General features: G+C 37.6%; 1 protein-coding gene across 2 annotated transcripts in view; it reads right to left on the bottom strand.

Moving 5' to 3' along the window:
• The window catches only part of Dnajc13 (DnaJ heat shock protein family (Hsp40) member C13), a 147,936-nt gene extending 121,097 nt beyond the window's left edge, over positions 1-26,839 (bottom strand). For both annotated transcript variants that reach the window (XR_015440811.1, XM_087186154.1), the window contains exons 1-2: positions 26,581-26,839; positions 7,397-7,477 (exon numbers count right to left, since the gene is read on the bottom strand). Coding sequence is in view for 1 of the 2 variants with exons in the window: in XM_087186154.1 (XP_087042280.1) it covers positions 7,397-7,464 (68 nt within the window). In the remaining variant the exon portion in view is untranslated. The remainder of the gene's footprint in view (positions 1-7,396; positions 7,478-26,580) is intronic.
• Between the last annotated feature and the right edge of the window lie 487 nt (positions 26,840-27,326).

Genomic DNA, 27,326 nt, shown 5'->3' with positions numbered 1-27,326 from the left:
TCTATGCTTTCTCCCTGGCTCCCAGGTCATGGCTCATGGGAAAGGGAGACCAAATCTAAGTAGACAAAGTAAAAGCTGAGGACTCCAGGGAGCTTCAGGGAGAAATGGGGCAGGGGAACGGAGGGCGATGCTGTGAGCAGCGGGAGAACATGAGATTTTGCTTCCACATGAGTTCTTCAATAGGCAATAGCTGGTGAGTGGCTCCAGTCCAAGAGCCCACCAAATCCCAGGAAAGAGTGCAACCGGGAAGGGGTTGTTTGAACCCAAGACTCAGAGCAGCTGTGGGACAGCTTCACTTTAGGGCTTCCAGGTTTATGTTCCTGCAGTAAATAGGTGAGATACAGCCACGGCAGACAGACATGGTGAGGGAGACAGTCATAATGCAGCTGGAAACAGACCCCCCCAAGGGGTTTGAGTTAAAGGGCACAGTGCCCACCCCCTTGGCCAGAGACCAGGCTCAGCCTGAGTTGCTCTGAATTTGAGTCATGACAGTGATGCCCTCACCCTAACCTACTGCATCCTGGTGTCTGCACCCAGCACATGTGAGGTCTGACTGACTTCTTTATATCAATGTAAGCAAAGACATGTCTTGCCTGGGACACTGCCCCAAAATTGTAAATCCCAGAAGAAAACCACACCTTCAACATCACAAATTTCTCTTTTTTTCTTTTTGTGAGAGTGTGCATTGGTTTTATTGTTTTGTTTCTGTTTTGTTTTTTCTTCTTTCCTTTGCTCCTTTCTTCTTTACCAGTTTACTGAGGTTTGGGGGAATTTCCTTTATTCCTTTTTTGTTTACCTCTTTTCCTTTTAAAATTTTTCCCTTTTTAATTTCTCTCCCTTTAATTTTTTCTAATTTTTACTCCCTAAATTTCTTTTTTCTCTTTTTCTATTATCTTCTATTTACTGTCAGTTTTTTTCTCTTAACTATACCTAATTCTAAACATCCTCCGACTCCCCAATAGGACTCTGTGTACCATACCACTTCTCTTCCTCCTTCTCATATCATACAGTTTAAGGTTTCAAAATTTCTTCTTGCATTTTCCCATACCCAGGATCTATACCTTTAACATGTTCATGATGGGGCCGTACAACCATACCTGTCACACCTGGCAGCTTGTACCACCTGATGGGAGTGTCATGCATATACCACCCGTGGTTCAAGCTGGCCAGAATGTGTTAATAGTATAACCATAAAGCTTAATACTTAGTTAACTATAAAATTATTGTTCAATTATTTTCTACCATTAGTGGAGATATACCAGTAGCTATCACATTTAGTACATATCAGCTATAAGACAAGACCTAGGTTGTCTTAGCATTTACATATTAATTGTGGATTTCTTCTCCAGGGATAAAAGTGGTACCTAATTGATCCTTATGTTAATATGGAATTTGTCTTGGACAGTACTACTGTAGCTGATTTGCTTGGTGTTACCAGGATCGCATAATTGTTTCTATCTCTCTATAAGCCAACATTCAGATTACCTTTGTGACATAAACAATACTAGAGTTTGTTCTCAGAGAGCTCAGGGTTGGGCTAATTACACTGTATCCTCCTCTCCTAAATTAACCAAAGTGGCCCGATCTTGGGGCTGAGGCAAAGGACTAGTTAGCCACATCCAAAGTACATGACAAAAAAGTGACTAAAGAGATCTCTATTCTAGACACAAAGTCTTTACACTAAGTAACCACTAGCCTCAGCACAAAACAAAAACAATAGAAACATGAGAAGATAAGGCAACAAAATGCCTCCACAAACTCCCAACTCTCACAAAGCCAATCCAGGGGGTACTGAGGGGGAGAATAGCATAAACCACACATCTGTGAATTACTCAAAAGGAAAAAAGAGCAGGATAGAAAACAGATCAAAGATGTTTTCAGTGGGGCCACAAAAGATGTAACTAAACACATAATGGAATAATCAAAAAGGTGCAGGAGTTTATAGAAGACACTAATAAAAAGCTAGATGAGCTAAACAAAAGATAAATGACCAGTTTAGCAAAGAATTAAGAGTTCTTGAAAATGTTTCATATAGCTAGATTAAAATTTATACTGAAAGTATGAGCAGCAGAAGCAACCAATGGAAGAACAGAATTTCAGAACTAGAAGACAATGATGCCTTCAAAAATGAAGTAGTCAAATCAAACTTAACAGCAACAACATAACATGAAAAATAGATCCAACGGCTGTTAGATAACAAAAGGTTAACTAGAATAAGTAAAAAATCACAAGATAACACAAATGGCATAAAAGATTTATTCACACAAATAATGGCAGAAAAACTTCCCAAACACAGGGAAAGAAATAAACAAAGAGATAAATGAGGCATATAGAAATCCAAATAAGGATGATCAAAAGAGAACCTCTTTGTGCTACACTATACTCACAGTACCAGAAGTCCATTACAAGAAAATCTTGAAAAGCTGTTAGAGAAAGGCAAACACATATAATCACACATAAATCATATATAAAGCTAAACCAATTATGATTACAGCAGACTTCTCAATACAAACATTAAAGGCTAGGAGAGCTTGAAATGTTTCAAGCCCTAAAAGATAACAACTTCCAACTCCGACTTATATAAAACTTTCCTTCAAAATTGATGGAGAAGTAAGGTATCTCCACAATAAGGAGCACCTCAAGAAATTCATGACCACCAAACCAGCATTACAAAAAATTCTCAAGAGCCAGGGATTTAGCTCAGTGGCACCACACTTGCCTAGCAAGTGCAAGGTCCTGAGTTCGATCTCCAGTACTGGGAAAAAAAAAATTCTCAAGGACATCCTACAAAGAAACAATGAAGTCAACAATGCCAATAAGTCAAAAAAATGAACACACTAGTGGGATGAACAGCTAAGCAAAAGGAAAAAAGTATAAGGAAAACAGCAACAGGAAAATAATGCAATGACAGGAATAAATCAGTACCTTTCATTAATAGCTCTCAACGTGAATAGTCTCAATTCCCCAGTCAAAAGACACAAACTGGCAGAATGGATCAAGAACCAAAAGCCAACAATACACATTACATAAGAAATATATTCAATTCAAAAATAAATCCACAGACTAAAAACCCAAGAATGGAAAAGAATATTCCATGCAACAGGAACCTGAACAAAAAAAGCAGGACTAGCAATTCTAATTTTAGATAAGTGAATTTCAAGCCAAAACTGATGGGAAGAGACAAAGAAGGTCACTACTTATCAGTTAAGGGAAGAATCTAACGTGAAGAGATAACAATTATAAACATATAAGCACCAAATACCAGCAGCTCTGGACATTAAAAAATCAGATAAACACCAATACAATTATAATGGGAGACCTTAATACCCCATTGTTACACACAAGGATGGATCAACTAAAACAAAAAGAAAAACCAGAACTATCAAACAAATGGACTAAATAGGTATCTACAGGCAGGTGTGGTAGAGCACGCCTGTAGTGCCAGCACTCTGAAGCAAGAGTATCACTGAGAGTTTGAGGCCAGCCTGGGCTACATAGTGAGTTCAAGGTCAGCCTGAACTAGACAGCAAGATCCTGTCTCAAAAAAAAAGTCCTCAATAAGATACTGACTGACAAACAGAATGCAGTAAATCATCAAAACAATCATATACCATGAATGACCCAGTAGGATTCATTTCAGGGATGCAGGCACGGTTCAACACACGCAAATCAATAAATGTAATATACCACATATACAGAATGAGGGACCAAAATCACATTTTCTCAAGCATTTGACAAAATCCAACATCCAATCATGATAAACACCTTAAAGAAAGTATGCATAGAAGGTCTTTATCTCAATCTGATAAAAGCCATCACTGACAAAACTGATGGCCAATACTGCATTAAATGGAGAGAAGCTGAAAGCTTTCACTCTAAAATCAGGAATAAGGGCAAGGATGTCTGCCGTCACCACTCCTATTTAACACAGTTTTCAAAGCATTAGCCAGAGCAATTAGACAGGAAAAACAAACAAAAAGGATATGGAGAGGAAAGAAAGAAGTCAAATTATTATTTGCAAATGACATGATCCTCTACATAGAGGACCACAAAAACTCCACCAAAAGACTCTTAGAATTAATGACTAAATTCAGTAGCATACTAGGATAGTAATTAACATTCAAGTCAACAGCATTCCTGTGTATCAGTAACAAATTCATCAAGAAAGGAAATCAGGGAAGTAATACCTTTCACAATAGCATCAAGGAAAATGAAATACTTGGGAATTAGCACAACAAACAAAGTAAAAGACCTCTCCAGTGAACTATAGTACTCTGAAAAAGGAGATTGAAGATGGCAGAAAATGGAATGAAGGACTGGGGATGTAGCTCAGCAGTGCTGCACCTACCTGGCAAGCACAAGGTCCTGAGCTAAACTGGGTGTGTGTGTGTGTGTGTGTGTGTGTGTGAAATAACATCCCATTCCTGTATAAGCAGAACTGATATAGTCAAATTGGCCATACTTCCAAAACTGTTATGCAGATGTAACATACTCTCAATCAAAATACCAAGAGTATTTCTCACAGAACTAGAGAATGCAATCCTAAAATTCATATGAAACCAGATGAGACCTAGAGTAGCAAAAGCAATTCTGGGCACCAACGGCAAGGCTACGGACATCACAATCTCTGACTTCAAGTTATACTATAAAGTTACAGTGATAAAAACATCACGGTATTGGCAACCCCCCCCCCACACACTTGTAGATCAATGGAACAGAATAAAGGATACAGAAACAACTCCATGCATCCTCAGTGACCTTATTTATGACAAAGGGTCTAAATCCTTTCACTGGAAGAAAGTCAGCTTCTTTAACAAATACTGCTGGGAAAACCGGCTATCCACTAGCTGAAGATTGAACCCATATCTCTCACCATGCACTAAACTCAAATCAAAATGGATCAAAGACCTAAATATTAAAACATGTTAGCAAACAAAACAGGTTAAACATCTGAAGACACAGGTGTAGACAAAGACTTTCTGAACCGAACTCCAGTTGCACAAGGAATAATACCAAGAATCAACAAAAGGGATCACATCCAATTTAAAAGCTTTGCACAGGAAAGGAAACCACCAATGGAATGAAGAGACAATCTACAAGATGGGAAAAAACTTTTGCCAACTATTCCTCAAAGGACTATTATCTAGATTATATAAAGAACTCAAAAAAATTAGACCTGCCAAATTTAAAGAACCAATCTAAAAACTAGCATCTTAAATGAATAGACACTTGTCAAATGAAGAAGTATGAATGGCCGATAAATACATGAAAAAATGTTCAACACTGCTGGCCATTTGTGAAATGCAAATGAAAATAATACTGAGATTCCATCTCCCTCCAGATAAAATGGCTATTTACCATCAAGAAATCAAACAACAAATGCTGGGGTCGGGGGGTGCTTCTTCATTGTTGGTGGGAATGTAAAATGGTACAAACACTATGGAAATCAGTATGAAGATCCCTCAAAAACACTAAAACTAGAAATTCTATTTGACTCAGCTATTCCCCTTCTAGGTATCTTCCCAAAAGAGTTAAAGACATCAATGTTTACAGCAGCACAATTCATAACAGCTAAATCCTGGAACCAGCCTATATGTCCATGGATAAAGAAAATGTAGTATTTATACACAATGGAGTACTACTCTGCCATAAAGAAGGATAAATTCAAGTCATTTGTAGGAGAATGGGTGCACCTTGAGATGAAAATATTAAGTAAATCAGACACACAAGCTTAAATATCACACAGTTTACCTTATGTGAGAAATCCAATATATAAATAAAGTGAAAAATAAAAGACAATGGGGAAAAATAAGTTATTGTGATCCAGGATGGCTGATGTATTTAAAAGTGTACCTTGATTTATTATAATTGTCTTATGTGCTTTATATGTTATTTTGGCCTGTTAGTCTGGTTGTTAATCTGTTCATGATAATTATCTTGATAAGGACTTATAAAATAAATACATGTGCTGACAAAAAGAAAAAAAAATTTTTTTAAACAGAGCTGGAGAAAAGGGAAAAAACAAAAGAACTGAGGTACATTATGTACATGTACCAATTCCCCACAAGGAATTTAATCATTATGTGGTGCAAACATGTACTAATAAAAGTTAAAAATAAATAAATACACGTTTCTTTACGTCTGATCCAAAGCACTAAAGACTCATACTACTGTTTACGCCAATTTTTGCAAAAGTCAACAAGCATCATTCATTTAATACTCAATGTGCCAAAGGCATAATTTAAAATCCATGACTGGGTGTGATGGTGCATGCCTGTGAGTCCAGCACTAAGGAGGCTGAGGCAGGAGAATCTGCTGTGAGGGCAGCCTGTACTACACAGTGAGTTCAAGGCCAGCCTGAACTACACAGTGAGAACCTATCTGAAAAATCCAAAACAAAACAAAAAAATACTTAAAATCTTTCATATAATCCATAACACTTCATTATCTTTATAACACTTTAGGGAGAAGGAATCACCATCCATTTTACGAAAGGCAACGAAGCATTTATACCTTGGTCTAACTAGGACAGCTACCCAAAACAAAAGAAGCCAATGCACTCTCTTCTCAAATAAGTAAAAGGTCAAATCCAATTATTTTAAATTTCACTACAGGTTTTTTGAAAAGCTTATACGGGCACATGCCTGTAATCCCAGCACTCTGGAGGCTGAGGGAGGAGGATTGTTGCAAGTTTGAGGCCAGCCTGGGCTACATAGCAAGTTCAAGGTTATCCTGAGCTATATAGCAAGACCCTGTCTCAAAAAAAAAAAAGAAAAAAAGCTTATATGGAATACCAGAATTAATGATATATTTGCTCTGATAGTCAAATGATATAAAAATATGATTACACACAGGATACACTCTGGATAATAAAACTGTAGTGTTAATGTTCTGCCACTAATGCATAATCTCAAAAATCATTGATAACAGCCAAAAAGAGTACCTAGCTGGTTCACTTCCTTTTTAAATATCTTTTGATTCTTACAAAACTCCTTCCTAAGATACAGAAAACCAGAAATGTCAAAAGAAAAAAAAAAACAAAACAATAATCTAAATGTATGTATCTAAATGTAGTATTTGTGCTTAAAATATGCACATAACGCTTTTCAATAATCTAAATGTAGTATTAATCTAAATGTAGTATTTGTGCTTAAAATATGCACATAGCGCTTTTCAAAAGAGAAGAGCTGAATAGCTACTAAGTTGTGTGGTATTATTATTATTTTTTTTGGTACCGGGGATAGAACTTGGGAACTTGCGCTTTCGAGGCAGGTGCTGAAACCACTGAGCTAAATCCCTGGCCCTGTGTGGTATTATTTAAGATATTGAAATAGAGTAATGTTTAAAATGCTACTTTAGAGAAGCACAGAAAAATAAAATCAACAGCAGTACTTACTTTCCCCTCCATGAATGCTTTGTTGTATAGAAACATGCCAAATCCTTATTTTCTCTAATTATGTTCATTTTGTGCTAAATCCTGTAAGATAAAAGTATAGATATACTTAGTACAGTGTTAGATGCTCTTAACTTTTCTTGAATGTCATATTCCAAAGATACAATATGTCTCTCACTTTCACATCTCTACAAAACCATAAGGTTTTTAAGGACAGTAGTTTGTTCAATGCTCCCATAGCCTTTAGCACCCATACTGTGACTGTTCAACTGGTCTCCCCCAACCTGTCACCCTCCTATCTGGAGTGGTTTCTCTTTGTTTTTGGTACTGGGAATCGAACTCAGGACCTTGTGCTTGCCAGGCATGGCACCACTGACCTAAATCCCCAACCCTGGAGTAGGTTTCTTGAAGACAAAAATTGCCTTCAATCAACATCTTAATGTATGGAACTGAGTAAAAAATAGTTAGATAAAGAAAATGAATCTCACATTGCCAAATACAATGTTTTAACATATTAAAAGCATCTGAAACTATTTGCCAGGCATCAAACCAATTCCAAAAGGTTTTTGCAAAGCCAATCACTTTGTTATCACTGTTACTTTAAAGGGGATCTTTTGTACACAGGAATTTAAAAATAATTTTCTCATTATAAAAATAATGCACGTTCACAGTAAGAAATCTAAAATCTTCATAAAGTTAGTCATTATCCAACCTAGCATCTAAAGGTGATCATTCTAGCTTCCATTCTTACATTTAGAAAAATCATGTTTTTTATTTTGCAGGGTGTGTTGATGCATGCCTGTAATCCCAGCACTCAGGAGGCTGAGGCAGGTGGATCGCTGTGAGTTCGAGGTCAGCCTGGGCTACACAGTGAGTTCAAGACCAGCTTGAATTACAGAGGGAGACTGTCTCAAAAAAACAAAACAAAAACTGTAGGATACATACCACACTGCTAATACTGCCAAGAAAATATATGGAATTATGGTTCACTTAAACTTGGCTTACACACCTTTTATATACCGATTTTAAAATCAGGTATGCTTTTCATAATTAATAAAAATAATTTTCATCCAAAAACATTAATGTAACATCTTTTGAGATACAATATATACACCATAAACTTACTTTTAAAGCATACAATTCCATGGTTTTTAGTATACTCAGAGTTCTACAACCATCATTATTTTTAGAACACTTTCATCACTCCAGTAAGAAGCCCTGTTAGTAGTCACTCACAGGTTTCCTATCACTAGAGATTCACTTCTTCTAGCTACACTGCCAAATAATATTGTATGGATATACCACTTTTTTTTTTTTTTGGTACCGGGCATTGAACTCGGGACCTTGTGCCTGCAAGGCAGGTGGCAGAACCACCGAGCTAAATCCCTAGCCCCTGCATATACCGCATTTTATTTACTCATCAACTGACTGACATCTGTGTTGTCTCTACTTTTTAGTTATTACAAATAATGCTAATATGAACATGTGTATACAAGTTTTGCGTGAACATGATTTCTTTTGGTATACACCTGAGTGGAAAAAACATTTTTAAACAGCTTTTATCTTGAAATTGCTTTCTTCGTTTTTCCTGCTTGTTTTTAGACTATTAGCCAGAGACTTTGTACAAATGCTCATTCCCTAAATATTCATATGGTTTACACATTCCTCTCCTTCAATCTATGTTCAGATGTCACCTTTACATTGAGACCTTCCCTTAACCACTGTGTTTCAGACTATAACGATTCTCCTCATTCTATATTCCCTATTTCTTTATGCCCTTACTCCTTTTCTCTGGATAGCACCTTTCATACTTTAATGTGCACTTTATTATATATTATTCACCTAATCCCATTAGACTATTCAGACAGGGGCAGTCTGTTTAGCTCACTAATGTATCTCCAGAGCCTACAAGTCTGCCTGACACAAAAGGAGCCTTCAGTAGAATAAAACGTAGCAATCTCAGGGCAATTCTGATGTCCACTTCAAAATTGATACTCTGATAAGAGGACCCCAAGAGATTTATCGAATTTTCTGCAAAAACATCATTAATTCATGCTCTGAAGCATGCCAGAACCACAAGTAACATCAAGTTTAGAGAAAGCTTTATTGTTACCAGAAAGAAGACATTTGTTATACAATCAACTGACAGATTACTAATAAATATAGAGACAGCCAAATGCAATCCTGAACATTGGTTTGGTACTTTGCTTATTTCTGGATTTTGTATCTTGGATGACATAACAGCCAACTGACATTTATTAAACCTGACAAACATCTCTTCCTTTGAATCACCTGCTGTAAATACTGCTAGGAAAAAAATAAAACCTAGGTAGTATCTCTGATTCATCAAAAAGTGAAATATATAGGAGTACAGATGACTATTTACATATCATAAGTGAAGACTGGAACAATAAAAGAGAAAGATGAACAGAAAAGGTAAATGACTGATACTGAAGAATGGAGTTTGGATTCCTAATCCATTTCTTAATCAAAAGGACCACACCAGCAGCTTATCTTCAGCAAAGTGAGAAGATATGTATGAGAAAGAGACAGGCAGATATCATTAAGGGACTTTAAAAGGCAATGCAGAGAAAACTTTTTAAATGATAATAAAAACTTTTTAAATGACAACTGTAAAGAACTTAGGACATGACCTAGAAAGAAAAAGATCCCTAATAAATCCACAAGTGGAGAATAAAAGCAGAATAATTGTGCAATTAATAACAAAACATTTAATTTTTAAAAATAAAACACATAAGAGAATGAACTCATGGGTATCACTGACTTGGGGTATACATTATTCAAACAGACCTTTTGGGAGAGGAAATAAAACAAGCTTACATTAAGAAGGTTTATCCATACTTTTTGGAGACTCAAGTTCATAAAGAAGAAAAAAGCACCAGACTTCAAGAAGATTTTAGGCTAGGATAAATAAAAGGAGAAAGAAGGAGAAAACATAACAGTAATATAAGTCAACTACTAACCATCTTGTCTGTTTAAAAAAAAGGAACAAAACTATATTCCTGATGCAGATTAGAATGATGACAGAAAAACACAGGAGGATTAAAGAATCACTTCAATTCAGGATAGCAGAAATTTCTATGGCCAATTTTCAGCACACCTGATAATTTTCTCTGTCTTTAATGTTTTACAAGGCAAGAAATGAAACTGCTACTTTGCATTTAATTCTGAATTTAAAAGAAGGCTTGTAAAATGGAAAGGCACTTTACGACGGAGAGGGAAAAAAAGAAACAAAAAACCTGCTCCTCTATATGAAAAGCTTGCTTTCAACCATGTTATACTTAGGGGTATATTTTAGAGGTATGCGAGGCAGTAGACAGCCACTTTCATAGCCAAGTCACCCCATAAATTAGACAGTTCAGTCCTATTATTAGTGTTTGCATAACCTCAAAATGGAAACCAGTGTAATGCTTTGTATTTTGAACACTCAGCAAAAGCTATTTTAAAACTGAGGAGGTAAGGTGATCCTAAATCTAAAATTTATGACAAGTCCTAAGGGCAGGGCATTTGTTATGCATTTCATTTTGTCCAGTAATAACAATGTTATAGGTATGGTGATTCCTATTTTATGGATAAGAAAATTGATAGAGAAACAAGAAATTGACAGAGAACACCTGTCCAGGGTTCACAGAAAGTTAAATGGTTGGAAAGGCCTTGAGCCAACCTGTTTAATTCCATACTCTATGTACTTAACCTGAGCATTAATACATTCCTTCAACTCTAAGATATAAAATAAATGAATGCGGACTACAAAGTTACAGATTTATCATTTGATAAAACATTCCTGAAATAATTTAGAATTAGTTTCAATTCTTACTTTTACCTGGGAAAATGGACACCTGATAGAAATCACTTTGAAATGCATAATTTTGAGCCGGGCTTGGTCATGCACACCTGTAATCCCAGAACTTGGGAGGCTGAGGCAGGAGGATCACTGTGAGTTTGAGGCCAGCCTAGGCTACATAGAGAGTTCAAAGCCAGCCTGAACTACAAAGCGAGACCCTGTCTCAAAAACAAAACAAAACAAACAAAAAAAATACACACACAATTTCAAGCAAGGAAATGACCATACTCAATCCAGGAATAAAGAAAAAGGAAATCTCCAAAGCTGAAATACTTTACCATCTATAAACTTGCAAATATTTTCATCTACAGCTATGCTTTAATTTTTTTTAAACAAGCACGTGAAAAATAAACAGAATGACAGAAATTTACCACTGGAGCTTTTAGAATAACCAGATTGAGATCTGAGGCTGGAACCTATTTCCCAGCAGTATATTAACCTCTCCAAGTTTTTAAATCTATGTTCTAAGGAAAACCTCAACTACTTTTTGATAAAGTCACTTCATCTGAGAGAGGAGACCACCCCTCCAATTGGAATTGGACAACTATGGGTTAATTGGGTAACTATTCTCTTTGTAGAATGCACCTGAGTAACCATGACAACTTCTGTAATCTGTCACCAAAGGAGCATAACAGACTCCAAGTCCTGCCAGAACTCTGCTCCCCCCGCCCTGGTGCTCTGCTTTGTGTAAATCCTGCTTACTATATTACCAAGAAACTCCAAAAGAATTAAGCTTCATAGATGTAAAGAGAGATATATAAAGAAAAAAAGCTTCTATTCGGGGCTCTTGAGACTGACAGGAGTCACCTGCTGAGCTGTCAGCATTTATTAAAAGATGATTTGCAGGGCCGAGGATTTAGCTCAGTGGTTCCACTGCCTGCAGCCTGCCTCACAGGCACAAAGACCGGAGTTCGATCCCCAGGATCAAAAAAAAAAAAAAAAAAAAGATGATTTGCTCCTTCTTCGAGTGTCAGAGTGGTCTGCCTGGGAATCTCACACAGTTTCCTCCTGCACATCCAATGAATAGCAGCTGGCCTGGAAAATGCATTAACTTTTTCAGACCATAAAGGTAATTCTACACACACAGGTATGTCATTACAAGGATAATGGCAATTCTCAAAGACCCGGAAATCACATGAAAAAAAAAATAGGGTAAGAATATCCAGTACTGGTCAGGCGAGGTGGCACATGCCTGTAATCCCAGCACTTGGGAAGATGAGGCAGAAGGATCACTGTGAGTTCAAGGGCAGCCTGGGGAACACAGTGAGTTCAAGGCCAATCTGAACCACATAATGAGACCCTGTCTCAAAAAACCAAAAACCAAACAAAAAAGAATATCCAGTACTGACTCTACATCATTAAAGGTAAGAACTGGAACAATTTCAAGAGAACTACTGGAAGATGACAAGGCAAGTCTAGGTGCCCTCCAAGTACAGAATTCAATCTAGGAAGACTTTGGTAGCTGCCTCCTACAGCAAAGATCCTATACCTGCTAATCTATACACACTGTTAATTAATGACCATCACAAGCAGCTAATTAACACAAACAGTGAATGTTAATATTCAATCTACCACTGATATAAGGGTGGTAAATTTTTAAATTATTATTTATGGCCAAAGATAGGCTAGTATTAACTTTTATGAGTTGCATGACTTTAAACAAGCTTCTTCTCTAAATTACCCATCTGTAAAATATGGACAGTAATAACTGCTTCAAAGGGCTGTGGAGACTAAGTGAAACAATTCATATAAAGGAATTAGGTATTGACTCAGAGCAAATATTATGAGATATATTAACTAATATTAGTAATTATTGTATTTTAAACCTACTATCCCAGGATATTTTCAGTATTTCTAATATCTTTATTTTCAAGTATACTTTTAAGGCATTTTGTGGGGAGAAAGTTTTAATATTAAATTACTTGACTCTTTCTAAATGTTTTATTAATTCCACATTCCAACTCTTCTGCTATTCCATATACAGTAATTCTATCTGCTGTTTGTTACCTGGCTACCATGGCTAACGACAGTTCACCATGGTCTGAAAATATTAACTGGAAAGTCCGGCAATTAAACAATTCACAAGTTTTGAATTACATACTCTTCTGAGTAGCATGATGAAATCTCATGCTGTTTTACTCTATCATGCCTGAGATGTGAAGCATCCCTTTGTCCAGTGCATCCATGCTATATAGTCTACTAGCCCCATTATTCACTCAGTAGTCCTCAGATTGAATGTCATCCGGTCAATCAGGTTCTCAGGCTGACTGTCAACAATATAGCAGAGTTTGTGTTCAAGTAACCCTTACTTAGGAGCCCAAAGCACAACAGTAGTGACAGTGGTGTGTCTGGGTAGATTGTGAAGGCATGCCTTGGGGGTTCAGCCTTCATCCCTTCAGTTTTGGTACTCTTCCCTTGCTTTCAGCTATGATGAACTAAGAAGCTTTGCTCTACCATGGTCTACTATCATGACGTCTTTGCTTTGAAGCCAGCCATGAATGGTCTGAAACTAAAACCATGAACAAATTAAACCTCTTCTAGGTTGTAGGCGTTGTGTATTGTATCTCAGCAACAAGAAATCTAATACACTGCAAAACTTTTGGCCACAGTGAACTAATCAATTAAGATGAAAAAGAATTAAATTTGTGTATAAGAAAAAAACATATATAGGGCTCAGTACTATGAGCAGTTTTGTTTACCTAGTGGAGATACTGGAACACACAGATAAGGGGGAAACACTGTATATCACCCAGAATTTCTACCTTCAAAAATTAAGTTAATTTGCACTCATAGTTCTTAACCACTCAAAAATAACTATATAGGCATATTTCTTACTAGATGGCATACATGAGGGCATTTTTTCATTATTTTAAAAAAACTTATCTTTCCCACAAGATATATCATGTACAGGTACAAATTCCCTATGATGATGAATGTTATCATTACGTATATCTAAAATGTACCAATAAACTCCTTGCTTCAAAAAAAATTAACTGAAAAAAAATCTTTTCCACAAAAAGGTTTTTAAAAAGAAAAAACAAGCTAAACCAAGGTAATCATGATGGACAAAAGTGGTTTTTTTTAAGTTACCTGAAGTCAACTGTAATTTACCACTTATGTTTCTCTATTCCAATTGTATCCCTACAAAATACTATTATAGGCCAGTGTTGTTTACATTTTAGATATCCCCAACTTGGGTGTTTGGAATCTCAAGTACTAGGAATGTTTCCTTCCTTTTATCCAAACTAGTGTCTTTAAATTTGTCTGGTGCCTATTAACTACAATTTGAGAAACTTTTGGGGGAAAAAAGAAGCTTTACTCTTTAAAATAAACTTAATTAGTAAATACTTCATATATACTATATACATATATATATATATATATACACTATATACATATATATATATATATATGCTAAAAAAGTGGTTTAAGTATCTGCTTATAGGCAGATACTTTTTTTTTTTGAGACAGGGTCTCACTATGTAGTTCAGACTGTCCTTGAATTCACTATGTAGCCCAGGCTGCCCTTGAACTCACAATGTATCCTCCTGCCTCAGTCTCCGAAGTGTGGGATTATAGGCATGCACCACCATCCCCAGCTCTTTCAACAGAATTGTACTAAGGGCTAAAAAGTCAAATTCAGGGCAACACAAATACTGTATTTTGGCCAGATGTGCCTTTTTCAATGAATTCTACTCCTTTATGCTTTCAGATAACACAATATTCTTTTATTCTCTTAATTACTGGCAGTAATGCTGGCACATCTATTTATAATCACTTATGGATAAAATTAGAATGTTCCTTTTAAAAGATACATAATTTTGACACAAAAACCAAAGGATTTGAGAGTCTACTGGGCAGAAGCTTACCTCAAACTGACACTAAGAACAAAAGTAGAACGAAGTGACCAACACCAGAAGCATAGCCTGTGGCAGATTATACTCATGCTTATAAGCAAAAGAATTTGACCATACAGCAAAATTAAGTATAAGTGGATGGCTTGCGTTAAACTCAATAAACTCATTTAGCCAGGATGAATGAATGCACTTAGAAAATAAATACAATTAGAGAATGTAGGAGTTAATGTTAGGAGTTAATGTACAGAAGGCTATTTGTTTAAAGCATGCATTTCTTGTGATAGGTCTCCCACCACCTCAGCGGCTGTTATGTATAGTAGCTGCCCTCTTCCTATGGTGCCTTGTCCCCTCCCCTGTGTGACATCATGCCAAGATGGTTGCTCCCACCAAAGAATAAACCCTTCTTCCCGGTATGCCCGTTCCCACCTAGAAAGTAACCTAATACTCGCTCACCTCCTACCACCAAGTGACATGACAGGCTCCTCCATTCCCTAGTCACTACCTCACTCAACCCCACCTCAGCCGCTACAAACCCCACCCCAGTCTCTAGAAAAGAGTCTCCCTGCCCTGGCCATATTGCTTGTCTCTCCTTTGTTCAGAGACAGCCCCTAATATTAGGGATCTAATTCCCTAATAGAGAATATCCTTAGGGATCTATTCCCCTAATAAAGGCTTGCTGTGGCCTGGTCTGGTCTTGGTCTTCGTCTTCGGCCCTTTTACCTGACAAACTGGAAGTAATTTTTACACAAATATGATGAACAGGTAAGATACTACTTTTCTCACTTTGAGTCCATAAAATGTATGGACAGAATTTACTCTGCTCATCATTAACCTTATTTTCATGTGAATTAAAATCATAGGTTTGTCTTGAAATGCATGAGATGGACTAATGAATGGGTAAAAACACGGACAGATTTGTGATAAACCAAGTTCAGTAAAATGGTAATTTGAAAATCTTGAAGGGCCAGGGATTTAGCTCAGTGGTTCCAGCGCCTGCCTTGCAAGCGCAAGGTCCTGAGTTCAATCCCCAGTACCAAAAAAAAAAAAAGAGAGAAAAAAAAATCTTGGACATGGGTTTTGGGTGTCTAACGTAAAGTTTTTTCAACTCGGCTATAGGTACAAATTTATAATATGTTGAGGAAAAGTAAGAGTTGACTTCTGATCAAAATCCTCTACAATGAAAACATTTTACCTACTATACTATGAAAGGAAGGTAAAGGCTAACTGTGAGAATAACTAAAGGGAGAATCTCTTACACTGGCTTCTTAAAAATCTAATTTTGTTCATAAATGGATTTAAAATTTAAGTAAATGCATCACTAAGTTAATACTGTTTCAAATAACATAAATGGCTAACAAACTGTTAATTTTTATCCAGATTTAAAAGCTACAGATAAACTGTTTTAGATAAAATGTGCTGTGTACAGAGGAAACTGCCATGTGAACTTTAACCGTTTTGGTTTTTTCCCCCTTAGAGACAAGGTCTCTGTGCTGCCAAGGCTGGCCTCCAACTCCTGGGCTCAAAGAATTCTCCTGCCTCAGTCTCTGAGTAGCTGACATACGCACGGTAACACATACAACTGTTTTTTAATTTTTAATTTTAATATATGATTCAAGTACAGATAAAAGTACTGCCCTCTAAATGAACAAATCAGTATGCATAATGTATATAACACAGTATCCACAAACTTAAAACAGCCAAAAAAAGATCATAATTCAAGGTTTTAGCACATCTCATTTTAGGCTCCTGAACTTTTTTAAGAGTTTGATTCCTCCAGACTTAAGTGTCCTCACAGAATAAGAAAGCCAGTGGTGACATCAACTTTCAACTGGCAATCACATCGCCAAATAATTGCCTCGAAATTTGAACACTGAAGCATGTGTATCTCCTCTACATCAAAGTTAACTTTTAAATAATTCCACTGTCATAGATTAGTCAAAATAATTTGAGAGCTCCCCTGTTCTACTTTAAAAATTTATTCCCTTCCAACTAAAAATTGAGTATTCATGAAACAAAAGGGCAAAAGAAATTTAAAAAATACAGGGGCCGGGATGTAACTCAGTGGTGCCATGCCTGCCTGGCAAGCACAAGGTCCTGAGTTCGATTCTTGATACTGAAAAAAAAAAAAAGAAATTAAAAAATACAGTGGACCTTCAAGTTACAACTGGCCTGACAAAGGTTAATGGACCTAATTCTGCCTCTTGTAATCTATATATAGCATGCACCTAGGTAAACATCCAGGTCTCAGTTGTATTGACTTACAACCAACTTGAGTTACAACCAGCCCTCATTGAGTTTGTAAGTCAAGGGTCCACTGTAACTCCTAAGGCCAGGGATGGTGGCGCACATCTGTGATCCCAGCACTCAGGAGGATGAGGCAGGAGGACTTCTGTGGGTTCAAGGCCAGCTTGAGCTACATAGAGACCCTGCCTCAAAAAACAAAAACAAAAACAAAAACAAAAAAGGTAACTCATAGGGCTGGGGATGTAGTTCAGCACTGCCTAGCAACTTAAGATGCTGGTTTCAATTACCAGTACTGAGGAAAAAAGAGAGTAACCCCCAAACCTAAAGAAACATTTTAGCATTATCTCAATGGGAGGACAATGGGAGGAGAGGTGGTACATACATACAATGGCAGTTAATTGTATTGGTCTTTTTTATTCAGCAGTATAAATCAAATACCAGAAATAAGGTCTATCTTTTCTATTTTAATCATATATATGCTGATATTACCTCAAGAAACAGATCTTGAGACAAAATAAACTTTTAACTATTTAAAAAAAATAGTAGGATATGGTGGCTCATGCCTGTAATCCCAGCACTGTGGAAATTAGAGGCAGGAGGATCACCAAGTTCAAGCCCAGCCTGGCAATTTATACTTTAGTAAGACCTTTTTTCAGAATTAAAAGTAAAATAGGGATGGAGACAACTGGAGACTGGATAAAGCAGATGTGGTTTTTTTTATAAAATGGAGTACTACTCAGCCATAAAGAACAGGAAACTAGAGACATTTATAGCTAAACGGATGTACATTGAGGTCACACCTTTTTTTTTTTTTTGTACCACGGATGAACTTGGGACCTTGCACTTGAGGCAGGCACTGGAACCATTGAGCTAAATCCCCTGCCCCTTTGAGGCCATACTCTTAAGTGAAATAAAGAGGACAGACATGTAAATACTGAATAGTTTATCTGGTGGGAGAAACTAAAAGTGTAAATAAGGATGAAAATGTATAACTGATAATGTGAAATAGGAAGAAAAAGTCTAAAGGGTTAAAGGAAGTGGGAGGGGTAGGGAAAAGGAAAGGAAAAAAGGGAAACAAAGTCTGTAAATAGGGAGGGGTGGAGGGGTTAAAGGGAGGGCAGGGGAATGGGGAAAAAATAAGAACCAAGATACATCATGTAAAGGTACAAGTTCCCAATGATGAATGTAACTATATTACATACCTAAAATGTACCAACAGACTTAATGAAAAAAAAAATAGGGATGGGGATATAGCTCAGTGCAAAGGTTCTGGGTTCAATCCCCCCACCAAAACAAAAATTCCCATTGGAGATGACTTTTCCCATTCCAAAGCTTTAGAATACTTTCAAATAGTCACCTGAACATTTTTCTTTAGAAACGTGTTCATTTAAGCCATTTCTTGTAAATAATAGTGAAGATTTCCATGTTTTACTTTGTTACACATTCTTCAAACTTCCTGAACCTATTTTCTATTTCAATTTATCTTTGAACCATAACTTGGCTTTTGCAAGAACAAAGTATACTAGCTTCATAAACTCTTCTTTAGCTCAGAAAGACACTTAATACAGCTCTATTACAGTAAATAGGCCCTAATGGGCCAAAGAGATTTTCAGCAGCCAAGTTGAAACTTGCTATTCTTTCTGTAACTAAAGTTAATGTGTAATGGAGGACCAAATTTCCTAAACCTGTAACAAACACAATTGGAAGAAAGTTTTACAGTAAGCATCCAAACATCTACACATTCACCTCCATACTATTAAAAGAAAATTTAAATTGTTACAATTTCCCTTTCACCCCATACTAAGTAGCAGTAACACCAGTTTCCTGGTTTGTTCTTTCTGAAATACTCCTATTACTGATATCTCTCCCACAGTGCCTTAGAGCTTACAAGACATTTCCAAATTACCAAAAAAGCGGGGGTGGGGTGGGGTGGGGGTGATGATATATGATTCCACTTTTTTTTTTGAACTCAGAGCTTGGCGTCATGGCACGTCTATAATCCCAGCACTAGGGAGGCTGAGGCTGGAAGATTATTCCAAGTTCGAGGCCAGCCTGAACTATACAGCGAGACCCTGTCTCAAAAAGCCAAAAATAAATAAATAAATAATAAAACAAACCCCAAAAGCGCTAAGGTTTAGAAGAAATATGGTTTATCTACCCTAAGACAAAATACATTCTGTGTCTTGACTAAGAATACAAATCAGAAATCTCTATATAAAAGTTTAGATTTTAGTATAATTAATATAGAATTTAAGAAGTATTTCAGAAAGTCTCATATTCAGGACCTTAGTAATCTTTCCATTAAGCAAATTCTGGCAGCTATTGTTGACAAAAATCAGAGCTTTAGAAGAATTGTTATAGACTACTTTAAGAGTTTTGTTTTCTGTTAATCAAAAAAATCAAACACTAAGCCAGGTGTGGTGGCGCACGCCTGTGATCTCACCACTTGGGAAGCTGAGGCAGGAGGATCTCCATGAGCTCAAGACTAGCCTGAACTACATAGAAAGCCCAAAGTCAGCCTGAACTATATGAGACCCTGTTTCAACACTTCCCTCCAAAATCTAATGCAGAGATACTAACAGTAGGCACATGCTAAACATGAATACTGTTCAGGCAGTGTGGTCTACTACAGGCAACAACAGAATGCTGAAATCAAAATCCCACTGCTTTTTTATGTTGCTTCAGAAATCCCTCATCTTCACAAGTATTAGTAGAACAAGTATTAAGTTGCTGAATAAAGTTAAGCATCTGGAAAGAACTACTACAAGGTATATGTTTATCTTTATTGGCTGAATCTCATTTATATGCATCTGTTCAGAGGTAACTGTATCCTAAGCAGAAACAATCATTTATAACCATATTGGCTTAAACTATTTGCTACAAGTATTCCCTACATCAGTGATTCTCAAAGAAGTTTCCATGATTAAGAATCACTCCACATAACAAGAGGTATTACTGATTGGCACATGCTGAGCACATGAACACTACTTGACAGAAAAATGTTATTTTAAAACACTGAATAAAATTTCCATCTAAAATATACCTCAACTGGGGCAATATGACTGGGAGCACTATTAGCATTTAGTGGATGAAACTAGATATCCTTCAATGTATAAGACAGTCCCACAGATTGAAAAATTGTCCTAAAGTACAATTTTCAAATGTCCATGTGGTAAAATACCTACTTATAATCAACTCCTCCCAGAATTTATTTTAAATACAAAATAATAAGTATTAGTGCCGGGGATTTAGCTCAGTGGTGCCACCACCTGCCTCACAAGCACAAGGTCCTGAGTCCAATATCAGGTACCAAAAAAAAAAGGTATGTTTTGCAGAGTTTAATATATACAGGTTTCCTAAGAATGCAATTATCAGGTCAGGCATGGTGGTGCACACCTGTAATCCCAGCACTGGAGAGGCTGAGGCAAGAGAATTGCCCCAATTTCGAGGCTAGCCTGGGCTACATAGTGAGTTCAAGATCAGCTTGGACTGCACGGCAAGAATGTCTCAAAAAAGAAAATAATCAAGAATAAAGAAAAGCCATCAAGTAAACTGAGATTTTATTTTCCCTTGTTCAGTTTAAAAACAATGCTAATAGTAATTCTACCTGTGGCATTTGAGTCACAAGATGATAAACATACCCATTCAAATTTGTCAAAAATCAAACTGATTCCATGGAAAGGAGCAAGTCTCTGACAACTGCTTATTTCAGCATGATCATAAATATTTATATATTGAAATGCACATAGTTTTGCTATGCCTTTTTGGTAATGTGAAATTATTCCAACAAGATAAGAGTACTGAAAAATTTAAGCATGATGCAAATTTCACATCTGCTTATGTGCAATTTCCTGAATCACTAGGAAACACCAGGTGAATGCAGAAACTGTAAAGGCTAAACTGAGCTGCGTAGGCATTCACAAAACACACATCTTAGGAGATCAATGGATTACCCATTCAAATATGTTCTTAAACTCCATTCAATCTTGTGACTCTCCTGCTTCCAATGCTTCACAATAATTCATGTGATTCCTTCCAGTGGAACCTTTTTCAAGAAAAAAATACCATTAATTATCATAGCATGTAACCACTAAAAATGTGCAAAAAGTCTTATTTTTAAATTCCTTTTTTAATGTGTCACTGAGGAACTTTTTGAGTTTTATGATCCTAACCAATTCCTCTCCTAAGTCTTGTGGTTTCTTTTTAATTTTGCATAAAACAGTGATTCTTAAGAATGACATGTCTTGTGACACAAGTGACTATATTTTAACATAAAATCCTTTCAATTTTACATACAGGCAAAAATGAGGGTTTTTAAAATTAAAGATTCAGAACATTATGTCATTTTAATAGCCAAATCTACCCATTTTTTCTTGTGGTGTCATACATAAAAATCAAAGTTCAAGGAGATTTTTCCCTGTTTTTCCTCAAACTATAGATCTTGAAGAACTCACTGTTTTCATTACACGATATAATGTGCCTTAAAGTCGTCACTGTCTACTAATATAGTTATTGTAACAATCTTTTAGTGTTTCATGGTTTATCTTTGTCCATCCTTTTATTTTTAACCTGTCTTCCAGCAAGTTTCTTGTACACAAAGGATAGTTGATTTTTCTTTTTAACTCAATCTGATAACACCTTCTAACTAGTGTGGACACATTTAAAGCGATTGTTTTACATCTGTTCCATCTGTTGTCTACTATTGTCTCCTTTTCTGTGTTCTCTTATATTAAACAGGTATTTTTAAGAGTTCTATCTTCTCTATTGCCTTACTTGTATCTTTTATATATTTTTTTAGTTGTTGTTCTATGGTTAAAATACACATCTATACTTAACCAGTCTAACTTCAAAAAATATATTGATTTATGTGGAGCACAATGACCCTATAGTATCCCCCATCCTTTGTATTAATGTTTTACTTTCTACTTTTACATATATGTTCACTGTTTTCCCTTTACAAAAGCCTTTAGAACAATTAAAAATCAGAAAAAAGTAAATTTTGGGCCAGGGATTTAGCTCAGTGGTTCCGCCACTTGCCTTGCAAGCGCAAGGACCCAAGTTCGATCCCTGGTACCAAAGAAAAAAAAAAAAACAGAAAAAAGTAAATTTTATTCTATTTTCTTTTATTGCATTGCCAGTAGTTTTCATTTCTATAGACTCAAGCTTATCTGTGTGAAGAATTTCTTTTAAACATTTCTTATACAGCATATATACTGATGTTTTCTTGGCTGTTTCAGTGTATCTTTATTTCATTTTTATTTGAAAGATGTTTTGCTGGGTATAAATTTGGGATTGACAGCTTTTTCTTTCAGTAAAGTTGTCACTCAGTCCTCTTCTTGCTTGCATTCTGTTGTAACTCTTATCCTTTATTCCTATGCTCTTTTTCCCCCCCCTACCTTCAAGGTTTTCTCTTTGGCCCTTTTTTTCCTTTAGTTTATATATAATATGCCTATATATTTTTTGCACAGGTTTTTAGTGGGTTTTTTTTTTTTTTGCATGGGTTTTTAGGTGTTTATTCTGCTTGTATTCTGTAAGCTTGGATCTTTGTTTTGACACTAATTTTGGAAAATTTTGGTATTTCTTCAAATATTTCTTCTATTCTCTCTTCTGGGATTTCAATTATGCATATATTAAAATGACTGGTTCTGGTGGGTTTTTTTAAACATGTTTTTGTGGTGCAGTTGGGAATTTCTACTGACATATTTACAAGGATTCTTAGCTATGACAAATCTACCACCTCAAAGGTATTCTGCATCTCCTTACTGTTTTTCACATCTAGCATTTTTTTGATTCTTTGTTTTTCTCTGTTGAATTTACCCATTTCATCCTGCATTTTGTCTACTTTTCTGTTTCAACTTTTAACACAGTCAGTTTAAATTCCCAGTTAGATAACAATGTCTATGTCAACTTGTATGCATTCTGACAACTGCTCTTTCTTTTGGGAATTTCTATTTTCTTTTTTTTATCTTTTCATATGCCTCTCAATTTTTTTTTTTAACTAGACATGTGGTATAAGATAGCTGAGATGGACTGTAGAAGACTAGATAATTAAGGTCCTGGCCTAACTGACCTTCTCTGCAGAACAAAAGAAAAAAACAGCAAACTCTTCTTGTTTGGCAATGTGCAGGCATACTGGCTGGAATGTTGCAAGTTCCAGAAAAGAGTCAATACAGCTGAGATCTGGATATTTACCTGGGTACACCCTATAGATAACAAGAGGCAGATGAATCTTCCATTAACCTAATTGCTTGCTCCCTTGTCTAAGTGAATAAAAGCGAGGTGAGCCAAACACTTAGGGCTCTTTGCCCACTACAGGCAAGAGCTCCCAGTCCCCTCATTCTAAATTATCTCTGTCTCTGTGTCTTTAATCTCCGTTCACCCCCTCCAGTTAGATATTCCTATCAGGCTGGTCTCCTGCATTGGAGGCATCTTTGCATAATCTTGTGCCTCTTCCAGTAGATTTCTGTGATTATGGTTACTTATTCAAAGCTTCTTAGCATGGTGGTGGGGGTTAGGGATGCAGTCTGCTGTTCTGATCGAGGTTCAGTCTAAGTCATATACTAGGTCTCTGGATCTCAGAGGTACAGCCTTCTTGTTTCTCCGGACCCTCCCCTGACTGCAGTTTTGGGTTAAGGGCCTCTCTCCCCATAATATTCTTTCTCTCTTATTTCATCTCCCCCAGCTCAGTGAATTTTTACCAGTAGGGCCAACAAGGATGCCCTTCCCTCCACAGATTGGAGGGAAGTTTTGTTCCAGAAGAGAAAGCAGAAAATTGAGCAGTTTCTTGACCCTCTAAAAACTTCTCTTGATATTTCCCTCCACTAGGCCTGCATAACAAGATACTCCCTGGGTTGGGCTGTTTCCAACCTTTTGTAGGCATATAACTAGCAAAGTTTGTGGATAAAGAGCAAGACAGTGCACTCAGTCTTCATCAATTTGTTAGCTACTCTAAAAGAACTCTTCACAGCTGACCAAACCGAAGGAAGCCAATTATGCATATTTTAAATATTACAATTATTTGGTATAAAAAGGGAATCTTCAAAAACCACTGCTGTCTGTCCCGGATGCAGCTCAGTGTTGCCATGTCTGCCTGGCAAGCACAAGGTCCTGAGTTCAATCCCCAGTACCAGGGGAAAAAAAATAAAAACAAAAAAAGCCCAGTGCTTACAATTATACCTAGACATTCAGTGGGCAATACATAAAGCAGAGGTGTCTGGCCTTTAAATCCTGAAAGCCTGATTTACCTACCTCCTTTTTGTTGCTATTACTATTCTTGTGTGCCTTGACCTGTGTACAGTGCTTTTGTCACCCTGGCAGCTTTCTTGGGCTGTGTTATACCTTTGTTGGCATAGTCCTGCCCTGAGCACAACTTCCTGTGATTGTAAAGAAATGTATCAGCTGACTACTTACTAAACACAAATTAAATAAAAGAGCCAGGCACGGTGGTACATGCCTGTAATCCCAGCACTTGGGAGGCTGAGGCAGGAGGATCACCTTGAATTCAAGGCCAACATGGACTGCATAGCAAACTTTGTCTCAAAACAAAACAAAATAAAAGGGAAGCTTTATCGGATCTGATAAAGTTGAAAAAAACTGAATCAAAAGCTTATTTCCAAACAACTCTCCTTTAGCCACCTTCAAACTATCACCATTTTAGAAAAAGAGGAATATCCTCCGTAAGTGGAATACAAATACTGTTATTTTCCAAAAACTGAACTCTAGTCTTTAAGGTTATTTACATTCTTGTTTCTTAATAACGGACTCTTTTCTTCCCTAATATGTCTACTTCCTGCTTTCAAACGAGTACAACACAATTTCTAAATAAAGACCTATGTTCATTGAACATATTGTAATATTAATAGCCCAGGTCACGCTTGAGATATAGCTGCTTAAACACTGTTTCACATTTAAAATATTAATATGGTTTTATGTTATAACCTAAATTAAGCGAAACAACGAAGCACTTTGTAGAAACCAAAGAACTGAGATCCAGTGTTTTCAGGATACTACATGTCTGACTAGTTCCTATAAATTTTCCTTTTTTTTTTAAAGGAAGTCCTGTTTCATATTCCCATAAATCCACAGATGACTGGTAATATACTAGAAAACCTGACCCCTGTGAATCATTTCCTCAAACACTGTAGATGGTACTTTCAAGCATAGAAATCTACCAAATCCATAAAATGAGAAAGAAAATACTGTGAAAAAAGGCAATCACTAGGAGCAGTTCCTGAAGAACTATCTTGAAATTTTACCAGTTTTCGAAGATGCTTTATTCGAAAACGCTCAAAATAACTTTACTGAATAAAACCTTTCACAGAGGATCCAAGAGCTTCTTCAGGTAGACTCTTTTCAGGGGAGGCAGGGTGGGGTAAAGGAAAAAAAGAGAGGGAAATGGAGAAATAATTATTTTGGAGACCACCAATGTATTAGGGGAGATTTTTTACTCCTCTCTCCCAGCAACTGATAGAGGAAATAATTTCAGGACAAATGTGATTAACACCATACAATAAGGGAGAAATTTAAAAGACAATCTTCTCAGGTGTAGTAAGTCAAATCTGCGTTTATCAGCCACTTTCCGAGGGATCAAAGTCCTATTTCCCCCACTCCAAAGGGTACATTCAGAGGTGAAATCGCAGCAGCTAAAGAAAGACTACTGTGAATAAGTTACCTTGCAGGAACGAAAACTCTAGAGGGGAAAAACTTGATTTTGGAAAAGGGAAAGACTGTAAGAGACGACGCAGCTGTTTCCAACAAAATGAAACAAAGCTAAGCAAAGAAACTCTAAGCGAGACGCAGGCAGAGAGAGGATCGCTGACCCAACGAAACAAGTGGCCGGCACCCAGCCGGAAGGGTGCTAGGGCTATGAGTCTGGAAGGGAATCCCGAGGGCGGAGCCCACAGGGGCACTTGAGGTGTGTAGATTAAGGATGTCCTACGGGAGCAGGGGACCTACCTACCCTCGGTGGGCAGGAAACAGGAAAATGAGACAAAAAGTGGGGTGGGGCCGAACAAGCAGGGCTGTGGCCTGGACAACTGTCAGTCAGAGAAGGGGTGGCCCGACGGAAGGACCAGCAGTCCAGGGGGAAGATAATCCGCTTCCCTTAGCGGCGGCGGCCAAAACACCACCACCCTTTTCCCGGCCCTGAAACTCTCCAGTCCCCGCAGCGTGAGCAGAAAGGGGGCAGAGTCCCAAAGACTAGCGCCCAGAGTCGGCTTTACCTTTGCGGGAGGCTGGAGAGGCTCCAGCCCGGGCTCCTCCCGCCGCTGGTTCTGCGTCCAGAGAGGGATGAGGCGCCCTCCGGCCTCCTCCCTGTCACCACTTTCCCTTCACGCCGCTGGGGCTGTGCAGCTCAGCTGCCGCGGGTTCTCGGTGCCGCCGCGGCGCTGTCTCCCCGCCCCCTTCCGCCTCTTTCCTCTGCCTCTCAGAGGCTCACTCTGGAGGCCGCCATCTTCGCCCAGGCTTCGAGCACCGCCCTCTAATACGCCTGCGTTGCCACCGCCCAGGCTGTCACGAGACCCAGTCAGCTGATTTAACGCTTCCGCTTTCTGTCCCTCCCCTTTCCGTTCAATTCCCCGCCCTCGCTGTTCCATTCGCTCTCTTCCGGGAAATGCCAAGTACAGCCGGCAATCGCACAAGCGCAGAGTACCGAGGTCGGCCGTGGGTTCTGGAGACCACTCTGCGTGTGTGGGGTTGAGGATGACACGCGGCCAGGACCATGCCCCTGGGCGTGTTCTCCAAAGGACACTGTCCTTCTGTGTGAGGAAGGAAGTAGCTCTGTGGCTCTGGATTTTCGCTCTTAGTTGCACAGAGTCCGGGTATGAAGCATTGCTTAGCTCTAACCCTTAACTTCGAGTGCCGTGGCGCATCCTCAAGACCCGTTTGGCTGCATTGGGAGCCAGCCGGTTTACTCTACCCAGACGCCTAGAAGTACAGCTGAGCAGAGTTTAAGTTTTGGGTGGTCTAG

The sequence above is a fragment of the Heterocephalus glaber genome, unplaced genomic scaffold (assembly GCF_053883595.1).
Source record: "Heterocephalus glaber isolate CG9 unplaced genomic scaffold, H.glaber_assembly_v1.0 deba00001504, whole genome shotgun sequence".
NCBI lineage: Eukaryota > Metazoa > Chordata > Mammalia > Rodentia > Bathyergidae > Heterocephalus > Heterocephalus glaber.
The sequence above is the reverse complement of the archived record's forward strand: the minus strand, read 5'-3'. Positions and strand labels throughout refer to the sequence as shown.